The 12,822-nt window shown below is 47.3% G+C and overlaps 1 protein-coding gene across 10 annotated transcripts in view; it reads right to left on the bottom strand.

The window, feature by feature from the left end:
• Positions 1-3,557, bottom strand: part of DOCK7 (dedicator of cytokinesis 7) — a 106,664-nt gene extending 103,107 nt beyond the window's left edge. For all 10 annotated transcript variants that reach the window (XM_074831839.1, XM_074831840.1, XM_074831841.1 and 7 more), the window contains exon 1: positions 3,421-3,557. In XM_074831839.1, the coding sequence (XP_074687940.1) occupies positions 3,421-3,458 (38 nt within the window). In that variant the 5' untranslated portion in view covers positions 3,459-3,557. The remainder of the gene's footprint in view (positions 1-3,420) is intronic.
• Between the last annotated feature and the right edge of the window lie 9,265 nt (positions 3,558-12,822).

The raw sequence follows: 12,822 nt of genomic DNA, 5'->3' as shown, positions 1-12,822 counted from the left end.
TCACGTGAAAGGCTACATGAGTTTGCCTGAACTATATACCTTGCATGATGTTTAAAGGGTGATTTTTTTTTTCTGTATTTGAACTCTAAAAAACCTGCACATCTTTTCCTCTGCCTGCCCCTGGAAAGACCAGAGTGTTGGAATACAACACACTTCGATTATTGGGACATTCAGGAACTCAGAACTAACCTTTTTGGTGGTGGGGCTTCTACGTCCCATTTCTTGGGCCCCATACCCAGAAAATGTACTGGGATAATGCAACAGAGAATGCTGGTGAAGGGGTGAGTGCTCAGTGGGGCCAGACATGGTTCTCGGTATGGTTGGTACTGAACAGCCAACCCTGCTGAGAGTGAACAGGCAGCTTAGCTGGTTCCTCAAGAATAACGTATTGACTGTTTGTTTTTTATTGAGACATCTTAATGAGTGAACTTTATCTCTGCCAGTGTGGATCCAGCCTTCCGCTAGCTCTCCTCTAGTCCCCCAAACACCACATGAGCTGGACAGGGGTACTAAGTAGAAGTACATCTGTTCTTACACTGAGATGGAAACAATAGTGTACATGCAGCTACAGAAGTATTATGATGCTGCAGAAGGACATGTTCCAATATAGTTTAACAAAAAAATTTAATACCGATGTATTTCAAATTAAAAATTAACAATTTCAGGCAAGATTTCAGGCATTACTAACCCATTACAGTGAGTTTAACTCAGGCGTTTCTTCTGATGGAGTCAAGAGTAATTACTAAGTACATGTGATGGCCAAAGTTCAGGCTAAAAATCTGTTCTAGTTTAAAGCCTTCCAACAAAAATGCAGTAAGACCTAGTCAGAAAGATACCTTGTAACAGACAGCCTGAAAAAGATATTTTGAAACTGCTGCAGCAGTCACAGATAGCTGCTATCCCCAATATTTAAAGATTCAAGTAGCAATAAACAGGCACCCCGTGGCACTAGAGTTCTGCATAGACCCTTGAGGTGCACCGCACTGGTTGAAGAGAGCACAGGCAGTAATCACAGCTGTGAAGACCACATCTGTGTTCTAAGAAACAGAACAGCCAATCTCACGTTTCTTTTTCTACCACTACTGTAATAACCAGCTTAGAAGCTGCATCTGCTTGGCTGGTAGGTCTTGAAGCAATTTACCTTCATGGATCTGAATTACATCCCATCTGAATGACACCCTATCAGGCAAACCAAGAGCAGCATGGCTATTTCCTGTGAATAAGACAAATGCTATTCTACCTCGATGAGTAAGCCAAACCCAAGGGCAGAGTGTGAAAATGCGATGGATCTATTCTTCTTTAAACAATGGAACTGGGGAGGGCTTCCAGCAGCCACCAACGCAGCTCTTGGGACTTCCGTATGCTGCTTGCTTGAATCTCTCATCCTCTGAAATAGTAACATTCACAGCAGCATATTCCGTGTCAGCACAAGAAGGGCTACAGCTCAGACTGGGCAGCTCTGGGTACAACATCTCTTCTGCCCACAAGTTTTTGCCTTCATATGCACTGGATGTGCAGCCCATGAACTTGAGATTTCTCAGAAAACAACACTACAGTATGGGAAATCCTAAAGAGAAATACAGCAGTCTTATAATTAAGCACAAAAGAAACGAGTTGGAGATGCAACTGCCCTGCTCCTGGAGGAGCTGACCTCATTGCAGACCACCCGGTCCTTCTCCAGCCTGCATGAACAGTAAACTCCACAAATGAATGTGACGTGTCAAAAAGACCACCTCTGCCTGCACACACACTGCTGCCGTTTGGCTGGTCTGAAAACACCCCGAGTGGATTAGATCAAAAGGTACACAAAGGTAGCACATCTGTGCTTCTGACTGATGGACTCACACCAAGCTAGTGCCTGGCCGCAGGCAGAAACACTGTGAGCACCCACAATGGTCACCCCAGGGCCATTTTATTTAACTTCCTGCCAGGGCTGCAGAACTCTTACACTCTCACTTCTAGCACTTGGGTCTCTCATGTGACTGCTTCTATGACTACAATCAAGCACCAGGAAAAATGGTCTGGCAGCAAATCCACCTCTCTCCATTCCTGAGACCTTGGTCTGTCACATTAACCCCTGGCTGGCACACATCAAAGTTTGCAGAGAACCACGAGAGAGGAGCAATGTTTTCATCCCTGTTTTCAGATCCTGAGTGGGGTGGATTGATGCCACTCCTCTACCTCCCACCTAGCCTTTTCCTTTTGACCTCCTTTTTCTTTGTCCTTGACCCTTCTCCATCACAGCTTCTCTAACTGTGTACTAACGACTTACACCTACAGTTTTCTCATTCAATGGCATGAAAATGATACTCCTTCCACTACTGTCCACAGCCTCCTGAACAGCACTAGTGAAGCTGATGGTTCCCGCTTTCACTCTGCTGCTAGTCACGGCTAGGAGAGGCACCATGCTCACCAAAGCTTATCTGGACTGACCAGCAAAGAAAAAAACTGCGGTTCCCACCTGGAACCACACGCCTAGCTCGGAATATAGACCTGCAGAAACCTGGTATGAGGAGGTAATTTCCTATAAATATTCCTCTTTTAAAAAAAGAAAACAAACTTTGTAAAATACAAGAACGTTTAACACCAAATGGCTTTGCACCTCCAAGGAGCTGTGCTAACATTAACCAGCTGCTGATCGCTCACAAAAGGAAGGGAACTATTTTCTCCCTTTCGCAGGCAGCAAGGAAGCCGGCAGGCAGGCTGGCTGCTCCCAGGTACGGGGTGCAGCGCCCGGGCAGGGCTCCGGCCGCCCGGCCCCGGCGCTGCCCGCCGCAGGCAGCGGGGGGAAGGCGGGCCGGGGGCCGCTGTGGGCAGCCCGGGCCGGGGCAGGCTCCGGCACCGCGCACCGCCAGGAAAACACTCGCCGCGCTGCCGGGAGCGCCGGGCCGCCCATTGTGCGGCGAGAGGGGACTGTACAATGCGCCCGGCCGGCCTTTGTTCACGGGGAGCTGAATTAAACAGCAGTTTCTCTCCTTTTTTTCCCCCTCCCGCTCCGCGCTCCCTTCCCCCAGGGAAGCGACACCGCTGAGGCGGACCCCCCCACACCGCCGCATCCCCCCCCCGCCCCGTCTTTGTTACAGACGGGGGGAACCGCAGCCCCGCGGCGCCGGCCTGGGCGGACCCTGCCCGGGGCTCTTCACGGCAGGCCCAGCGCGGCGGCCCGGCCCCGCTGCGGCTCGGCCCGGCCCGGCCCGGCCCAGCCACCGCCTGGGCGCCCTGTCAGCGGCCCGAAGGCCAGGAGAGCGGCGGGAACCCGCGGGCCGCGCCGGGCCCGTTCGCCCCTCAGGGGCGCGGCGGCGGTGGCGGCGAAGCACACCCCCCACTACGCGCCGGCCGGGCCCGGCAGCCCAGCCCACCCCTCCCCGCAGCGGGCCCGGCACCAAGGCCCCCCGGCGGTGCGCTCCGCGGCCGCGCTACCTGCTGATCTTCTGGGCGAAGGCGCGGCGCTCGGCCATGGCCGCGCTGCGGGGGCTCCGCGCGGCCGCTCCTCAGCGCTGGCGGAGCCGGGGACGGGCACCGTAATGCTCCGCGGAGGCGCGCACCCGCGCGGCGCAGCCGGCCCAGCTCCCGCCCGCCTCCTCCCCCTTTGCCGCGCAGGGGGCCGCTCCTCGCAGACATACGGTGGGGCGGGCCGGGGCCGGCCCCGCTCCCCGTTCCCGCTCCCGGTCCCCGGTCCCGGCCCATCGCCGGTCGCCCCCCCCTCCCGGTGTGGAGCGAGACCTGCGGAGCTCGGCTGGAAGCTGTGGGCAGCGGTGGCCTCGGCCCAGAGTATGGCCCGGAGGGTCGGCACTGCTGACCCCGCTGTACGCGCCCGCGGGGATGACAGTGGGCTCTGGGTCTATCCTACCCTCTATCTACCAACTTTTCCTTCAGAAAGGCTAAAAATCCTCCCTAAGGGTGACTTAGAAGATGGCTGGCGTAGTGTAACCATCTTTCCAAACCAAACAGGTCATGAACGACCAGACCCTCCATAAACGTGCTGTCCGAACGGGAAGAGGAGGTAGAGAGGGTGAGGAGTTAAAAAAAAAACCTATTTTGGGACTTCAAAAAAAAAAAAGATTGAGCCTAGGACACGTTCTAGCAGATAATTCAAAGTCAATGTTACACGACATATGCTGTGCATTAATCTATACCAGAGAACTATTAATAGTAATCCAGGAAGTGTCCAAAAGTAGCGAGTGTTAATTCATCCGATTCCATCTGTTTGCATTGTGTGAATGTTTCCAGCACATTGCGACTGCAATCTGAGTACACCAATTTTTCCTCTAGCAGAAGCCGCTGATTTCCAGCTGCATATAATTATTCTGCTTTTCTGTTTGTATGTGTTTACACGGGGAATGTCAGGCCCCGAAATCTGCAAATATATACATATGTGAGTAATCCCACTGGAGTTAATCAGACTCTGTGCATATATAAAGCGAATCCCATGTGGGTAAGATTGTGGCCCGCTGCAGAAATGTGCTGTCATGCGTTACACAGATGCACGCACACACGTGCACACAGATGGAGACACTGCAAAGCAAAGATCTATTGTATGTCACAGAGAAAGGGCCACTCTTCTCCGAGGGGGAGGGGAGAAAATATCCCACAAATGTCTGTCAAGACAAAGACTTTTGCTCTTCGATTACTGCCTGCATGTAGAATGGCACCCAGGATGAGTCCATCACACGGGGCGGACAGGATAAGGCAGTGAGCTTTTTACCTTCGTACATCCACGTAAACTGTGGCTGGGCCCTCCCTGGAAGGGTTCAAGGCCAGGTTGGACAGGGCTTTGGGCAACCTGGGCTAGTGGAAGGTGTCCCTGCCCACAGCAGGGGGTTGGACTAGATGATCTTTAAAAGCTCCCTTCCAACCCAAATCCTGCTGTGATTCTATGAATAAATTCTCACACACAGACCTAAGCATGAGGGACCACCAGAAATGTTTCCTCTTTCCCATACTGTATGGAATTTCCTTCCCAAAATGGCCATCAGGCTGAGATGCAGGAGAGCTAATTTAGTCCTGCCCTAAGGGAAAACGTCACTGTCGAACTCTTTATACCGAAATGGGGAATCCTGCACTTCTGAGAAGGGAAATTCTTATCACTGCCACGAGGTGCAAAGAGCAGTCCAGCCCCAGAAGCCCAGACATGCAGAGCATAGGTCAATTCAGAGACCCCTTGGATTTTAGGTTTCATTTTCCTCTCCTGTCAGTTACTACCACAGACAGAAGAACTTAAGTTGTGGGACACGTGAAGTCGGCTCAGTATTACCCCTTAAATCTATGTACAGCTTATTTAATAGCCTTCTACAACTGATTTGTTAGCAGGGGCTGTTTAAAGACCAAGGGTACACTTCAAAATGCAGTAGTAACATGGGTGACTTTAGGTCTCTGTCTGATGAGCCTGAAACAGCCACCCACACCGCCACTGCCTGCCTCATCCCGCACAGGCGCCTGAGCCGCACGTCGGCTGCTTCCTACATCTCCAAAGTCTACAGCACAGCGGCTTGAGGTAACTGATTGCAGAGTTTTGATGTCACCTTTGCTCATCTGTCAGTGCCCTGCTCTCCTCTGACTTTTTATGCAGTTTAGAGCGTGGCCAGATGAGCTCCGGCAGACTTGATTCCAGCCGTTCACCCACCTCCGTGCTGGAGGCAACCACCTGCACCTCAGCCGCGCCCGACAGATGTGCTCTGACATCTGAAACTGTGAGGAAGGAAAGTCCGTGTGTGGATACCAGAGTTTGAAACTGCCAGCTGAGGTGGGGACACACATCCTGCTCTGCCACCCTTGCCAGAGAGGCCACAGCCTCGCTGGAAGAGCAGGACAGTAACTGGGAGCAATTAGGCTTTAAACTACCGCAATAGTCTCTCCTCCTTGTGAAGGGCCTTTGCACTAATTGCAGATCATCACTGCAGAGCTAAAATGGAGCAGGGGACAGACGCCCCCCTCTTTATGAATGATTCATCTCATTGAAAGCATATAAATGTACAGAAGTATCAACAGAGATGAAAAAAACCCATAACTCCACCCTATCTAATGTGGAACATGTATATACAAAAAGAAAAAATACAATTATTTCCAATTCAAAGATACAAAATGGGTATAAAATAGCTCTCTATCAAATACAGTATACATTATGTGCTCTCAATGGGAGGGTATTGCTTGGCAGATGAATAGGCTTTCTCCATATAGTTGGTCTAAATATGAACAAAATCCCTCTGTTCATTTAAGAGTCAACATCAACAAGTAAATTTCAGAAAAATAACAAAGATTCCTCACTACTTTTCAGATAGTAACAGCCCAGCAAAAGTCTACAAAGTCCATGCCAATGACTTTAAATAGTAAGAGATCACTGAGGTGGGTAGAAATGTACACACGACCTTGTAAAGGGAACCAAGAGCTTCTGTAGATCAACTCTAAATTTTGCAGTGTATGGAGCATCAACCAAAAGAAGTCAAGGAAGAAGCGAAGAAATACAAGGGGAAAAAAAATGCAGTCCTTTGCCATTATAAATCCAGTAACGCCAAACACTAAAATTCACGGTATCAACAAATCCTGCCTCCATATCGCTGGCAAGTCAGTATGATTGATGTTGTGGCGTCACTGTGTTATTTCCAGTACTAAGGTGAGTGCTGCCACTGACAGGCACTGTGAGTCACATAACCTTTCTGCCTCTTGTTTTCTCATCTTAAAAGTGAAGAGAATTAATTGAAGGAAACATTTTGTCTGAAGAAACAAACTCATGCTTTGCAAAGAGGAGAATATGACCCATTGGACACACAGACCTGTTACATGTAATTTCAGTCTGCAAAAAAAATTTCTCCAGGCATCTCTTCAGGAGCTAGCAGCTTCCTCTGATAAAAAACAACTGTTGTGTGGCAAATTTTGCCTGCGGTAGAAAATGGAACTCTTTTATTTTAAAATAGGGTGAAATTGTATGCAATTGATGATGTATTTGGAGTGTTAGGCTGCTTATTTTTCATAAAGTTGTTTGTGCCTATGTATTGTCCTCAAGGGTGACTGGTATCTCTGAATGAGGGTGAAGACAAATCGAGACTAACTTCAGTGGAGGGACTGTGTACGCTGCAATTACTAGCTCCATACAGCCCAACTTAATTTAAATTAATGTTTGGATATAGGTTACATACTTCTAGTAACCAATTTAAAACCTGGAACTTTATCGGCATTATGAGGGTACTGAATAGTTAACTCTGCCTTAACACATCGTAATTCTACATCATGTTTTAGAAACTGGAGAAAGAACCTAGCTTGTTCTACACTGGATTCCAACGGTAGAATGCATCAGCCTTTGAAAGGCATTGCTATCTCCCACAAGGAGTTAGCCCATTTCTGCAGACACCATCACTAAGCATCTGCTGCTCCAGGTAGGTGGTCTCTGAGAAGCTGGGGGGTGATCCTCACTTGTCCTGGACGCATTAGTACTCACCAGGGCAAAGATGGAGTGTGTACTACACCAGGAATTGAGGGACACTATGAAAGGGGATGCGTCTCCACTATAGCTACTGCATCTCCCTTCTGACAGGGGGGAAAAGCCCAGCAATTTATCAAAACATGGACTGTCACATTGAAAGTCACCTTTTAGTCTTCTCTGATAAACCACGTAACAAAAAGGTGAGGAATGAATAGCTGAGTCTCCCTCTGCGAGCTGTATTTGGGCTAAGCACCCATCTAAAATTCATGGCCTAGACATGGTGCTCTATTAACACACATCCAGCTGTGAAACAACATGTCTCCCACTGAAGGGGTGTGAACGAAGGAGCGTTTCGATCGCTTCACTAGGGTACCTGTCTGTAAACCACATGTATCCTTTAAAATACATGACTGAGAATTAATTTTACTCGGTTATAATTAAATTGGATAAATGTAACCTGTGAATACATATGTAACTCATCAAGCTTGATAATCATAAGATTAGGTCCTGCACAAGAAAAATCTTTCAGATCGTAGCCATAAAACATTTTGCAAAAAGCGAACGGCTCCTGTGTGTTGTTTGCTAGCAGTCTATTTACCCAATCCATTGCTTCCTTGTTCTTCTTACGTAAACTTCCTCAAAGCAAACACGCTGAAAACATTTTCCACTGAAAATGTGTCCAACATAATTCAATAAACAACGTAGTAAATAAGGGACTGCAAATTCAGAGAGCCATCTACTGGCAGCTGAGTGAAACGAACTGAATTCATTAGGGGCCAAATCTCTGCCTCTCTTGGCAAATTTCTTTAAAGATGTAATGTAAACTGTACAAGCATAACTATCTTCTCAAAACATGTATGGCAAGAGTGAAGATGCTGGTGTTCTCAGAGCAAGAAGAAGCAGCCTCGTTTGCCCAGTGCCCAGATTCTGCTGGGTGAAATGAGAAACTAGGAGAGCAAAGGAGGAAGAACTCTCTGAGTGCCTGCAGCCTTTACGACATCCCTCACATCCATGTTATTTCTTTTATAGCTGGCTCAAGCCAGGCATAGCAAAAGCTAATGACAATGGAGCTGGAAGCAGAGCCAAGGTGCCCTGAGTGCAGCATTTCAAAAACCCTTTTGATAGGGAACGGTGGTGTTCATCCCTGACATCAGAAGATGACAAGGGATCCCTGCAGCAAAGCAAGGGAGATACTTTGTAGTTCTGGAGACCAAATCAAATCATATCAACTGCTGCACGGAGCAAACCAGCTGTGTGTAAAACATTCTGCCTTGAGCAGAATCTCCCAGCCCATGAGCCTGACCTGTGGGAGGATTCCGCTTCCTCTCCCAGGGAGAAGCACAGCAGTTCCAGGCACCGCTGCTATTTGAAGATGGGGGAAGCAGCAGCGGTGTCTGGTTCCCCCCTTTCTCCTGGACGTACCTCCTCTATGTTAGGTGGAGCAGCTGGGCAGGCCAGCGGACACTGCAGCAGGAATGCTGGCCAGACTCATGCTTCTACAGCAGGAAAAGGTCCTTTTGAGGGAGAAATGGAAATTCAAATCCTCAACTGCACTAGCCTTTCTGCAGCCTTCTTCATATGCCACTATTTGATGTCTGCTTCATTTTTGCCTTTATTCTTTGTCTCTTGGCATTATAACCTTCCGATTTCTTCATTTTAGTAGGTGGGTTCATGAACTTAAATCTTCTCAGAGAAGGACTCACAGTCTTCCCAACTGAGCTCCCATTAATTTCTGATCATGTTTACCGTTTTCAGGTAGTTTATGTTTCTACCCTGAACACAGCTTTCAGCTTTCAATCTCTCCCAGTTTAATACTTTGTAAATGCCACTAATGGGCTCTTTAGTTTCTCTTCCAGATATTTAACTAAGCTCTTAAGGGTAGCAGTGGCAGATTCTTACAGGTATCCTACTGGAGCCTCCTCTTCTCTAGCCCAGTCCTGGGATAGACTAAGAAAATCTGGTTTTGCGTGGAGTGAGTGGTAGGAGCAGAAGCCTGCTGGCTAAATGAGGGGAGACAAACACCTCAACAGCAATCCAGTGAGGTGGTATGCTCCCTCTGCCTCTTTCATCCTGGTTACTACTTGAAAGGATGGTGCACAAATGACTGCATGGGTGCTTCCACAGGCACAGCTGAGTGGATTGATGCCTGGTGTGAATAGGTGAGGCTAGTCTGGAGAAGGACCTCAGCAGACAGCATAGTCAGGTGCAGGTGGGAACATCTCAAGAAGCAACTTGGGAGAATCCTTTGTCCTCTGAAAGAATTCCTCAAGCTTCCATGCTGCTTTCTTGCTTTACAGCGCGCATGCATTGACTGTTAACCTTGAAGATCCCGACTTCTTTGCGAAACCCGTGATGTTCTGGAGTAATGAGTCTGCTGCAGAGATGAAATAGTTGTCATAGCTTTTAGGTTTTAATCAATAATGCTTCTCATCTTTATAAAGCTCTGCATCATTTATCTAACCCTTCCATTTCCAGTAGTGTTGCTAAGCGCATTCAACCCTTCCACAGAAACTCTGAAATGTTTTGTTCTTAAATGGGTGGGAGCAACCTTGTTGTAACCTACTTTAACAAGTAGTTCTGTGAGCAGCAGAAATAACACAGCGTCTTCCCTTTATCCTATTCCAGAGTCTCTTTACCCGAGCAGCTATTTCTGCAAAAACTGGAGGTATTTAGTTTCTCTGAGGCTCTGCAAACTTGATAAAATTGTAGAGCGGTTTCAAAACTTTCCAGAGGGAAACAGATCACAGATGGCTAACTTCCCTAGGAAATGAAACTAAAAATAAACAAGGAAAAATTCCCTTCTCTACAGCTCCTTGACCCAAGGTCTGCTCTGTTTAAACAACAGACAAACGGGTGTTTTGGAAAGCACATACTGTCGGCCAAATGTTTAATGGGCTTTCCTAAATATATTGCAGATTATTGATGAATGCTTAGATGACTTCCCAGAGGTGATCTAGCAGGCTAGTGGCAGATACGGGAGTAGAAGCTTCATTCCCCTGACTGCTCATCAATTCGATGCTATTTTACCATTCTGCAGTATTTGGTGGGTAAATGTTGTGTAACCATGGTATCTCTAAGATCCATAAAGCAGAGAGTATCTTCCCTAATTTTCAGTCTTCTTGATGCTGCCTCTTGGCGTTACCTGCTTGGTTTACTGATTAAAAAAAAGCAAAGACGAATTATATTTTCCAAGAACACAGATTTTAAGTATTTCCTTACTAGTACTAATTTAATTTAGCACAAATAGAGCTCAAAGATGGTTTGCATGGCCTTTATGCCATTAAAATGTGGAAAGTGTAAACTCAGTGACATTTGTTAGAAGTTCGCTGAATGCAGTATGTTCTCTCCCACTCCCTCTGCAAATCTGTCCTACAGAAACAGGAATTAGTGAATGTGAAGAAAACTACCTCTTTACACATAGTTATTTATGGTTGCCTGAGTAATTATTTTGCAATCAAAGCTTTGTTTTGCATGATCTGACTGATGCAAAAAGCAGAAAATAAATATCTTCATTCTCATAACCTGATTGCCTGAGGGATTTACAATGTATATCCAGATGGCATATTGTGTGGCCTATCAAATCAGGGCATGGTTATTAAATTTCAGAGCAGGAAGGTGCAGGCAACTAATTTCAGGCAAGGGAATAGCCATTTCATCTGATCAACTGAATAATTCTTTGTTCAACATTTAGCCAAATCCAAGCCACATTAGCTACTCAGCTCTCAATATTCGAGACCATACGCAAACAGACAAGCACATTCATCTTTGTCTTTGAGAATAAAAGCAAAGATGAAACTTTAAAGAACTATTATTCCTTAAACAGGTCATAAAATTCTGAAGGCAGGAGGCCTGTTTCCTTCTGCGCTGACAGATTACCCACTATTGTGGTGCCACAGTCTTTCATGAGTTTAGGACAAACAGCAGCATGGTTTTTATTTTTAAATCTTTATCTTTGCTTGGAATATAAAGACATATATGGTGTGTGTGTGCCACTTTCTGCGTATTACCTCTCCTTTCCAGTTTTGAAAAGCAATAGTAACTACATGCGACCATTCTTCAGGATTTTTAAAATTTTATCACAGTAGTGTTGCTACTATAACTCTGCCATACAGAGATGCTTGCTCCTAGTCTGAAGGATTCCTACAAGAGATGAGGATTGTGATCATTAATTCATAGAAACACAGAAATGAAGTGCTGTTAGCAAGGGCAAGCAGTGAGATGAAAGGCAGGATTAGAAAGGTCATCTCCTGCATCCCCACCTCAAGCCATTAGCTAGACCTTTGAAACAAGATGTCATCTGCTTTGCACATTAATACCTACGATCCTCTTTACTGATTGACCCTACTACGTGAAATATATCCATGAGATTATGTAACAAACCCCAACATGAAATACAGGAAACGTCTATTGTTGGTATTTGTCCTGAAGCTTAATTTTAGATCCCATGTCATAATCATGTGCTGATTATAAAAAATTAAACTCAGTCTGATCATCTTTTGACCAGCAGAAGGCAGTAAAATCACAAAATGGAAAAAAACCACCTAACTTTCTTCATGAACCCTAACTTGTGCTGTTGAGCCCTGAGTACACGGAGAATGCAAGGACAGCATCCTTCTATGGGGATGTTGAGCAGAAACGCCAGTTCCAGACATTCAAGAAATTCAAGTCACATCCTTCCCAAATCCTGTGTTGTTTAAAAAAACCCTTGGTTCCTGATACGGCTAATCATTATTGTTAAGCAGCTTAAGACAGAATAATGAAGAACCTACTTCACAAAGACTAAAAAACCCCCAAAACCCCTCAGCACGTCTAGCCTAGGAGATTTGAGAGGCGATGCAGTTACTCTGATGTATTTCTAGAAAAGAAATAAAGGAAGTTGAACTGGGAAACACTGTTGGCATGTGAACAAACACGTATGTGTTTAGGCTGGAGATTTAAGTACTACCGGCCCCCAGAGAACTTGGGAGATTTGGGAACCATTTTGCTGCAGTGGAGTCAAAAGACACAAAAATTTTTAAAATGATAACATAATTTTTTAAAAAAAGCAGAACACCTTGAAGCGACAGCTGGAGAGGCCGTGAGGGGTAAGAGCGCTGCAGCCACCCGTGATGGCGCGGGCGAGGCCTGACGGCGGGGCTGGACTTCCCGCGCAAAGCCTCCGGACCTCCCGCCCTGCGCCCGCCTTTCCGGGGGCTCGTCTCCAGCCGCAGCCCGGCCCGCCCGCGGCAGCCAGGCCCCCCACCGCCCTCCTCCTCCTCCTCAGCCCGCCTCGCCGCCTCCCGCTGCGCCCCTCCCTCCTTCTCCTCAGGCGGCGGTCTCCCGCCGGCCTACAGCTCCCAGCATGCCCCGCGCGGGCCCGCCGCCGCGCCCGCCGCCCTCCCGCCGCCGCGCCCGCCGGGAGCTGT

This window comes from Strix aluco, chromosome 8 (genome assembly GCF_031877795.1).
Source record: "Strix aluco isolate bStrAlu1 chromosome 8, bStrAlu1.hap1, whole genome shotgun sequence".
Taxonomy (NCBI): domain Eukaryota; kingdom Metazoa; phylum Chordata; class Aves; order Strigiformes; family Strigidae; genus Strix; species Strix aluco.
Note: the sequence above shows the minus strand (reverse complement) of the source record. Positions and strands in the feature narration are given on the sequence as shown.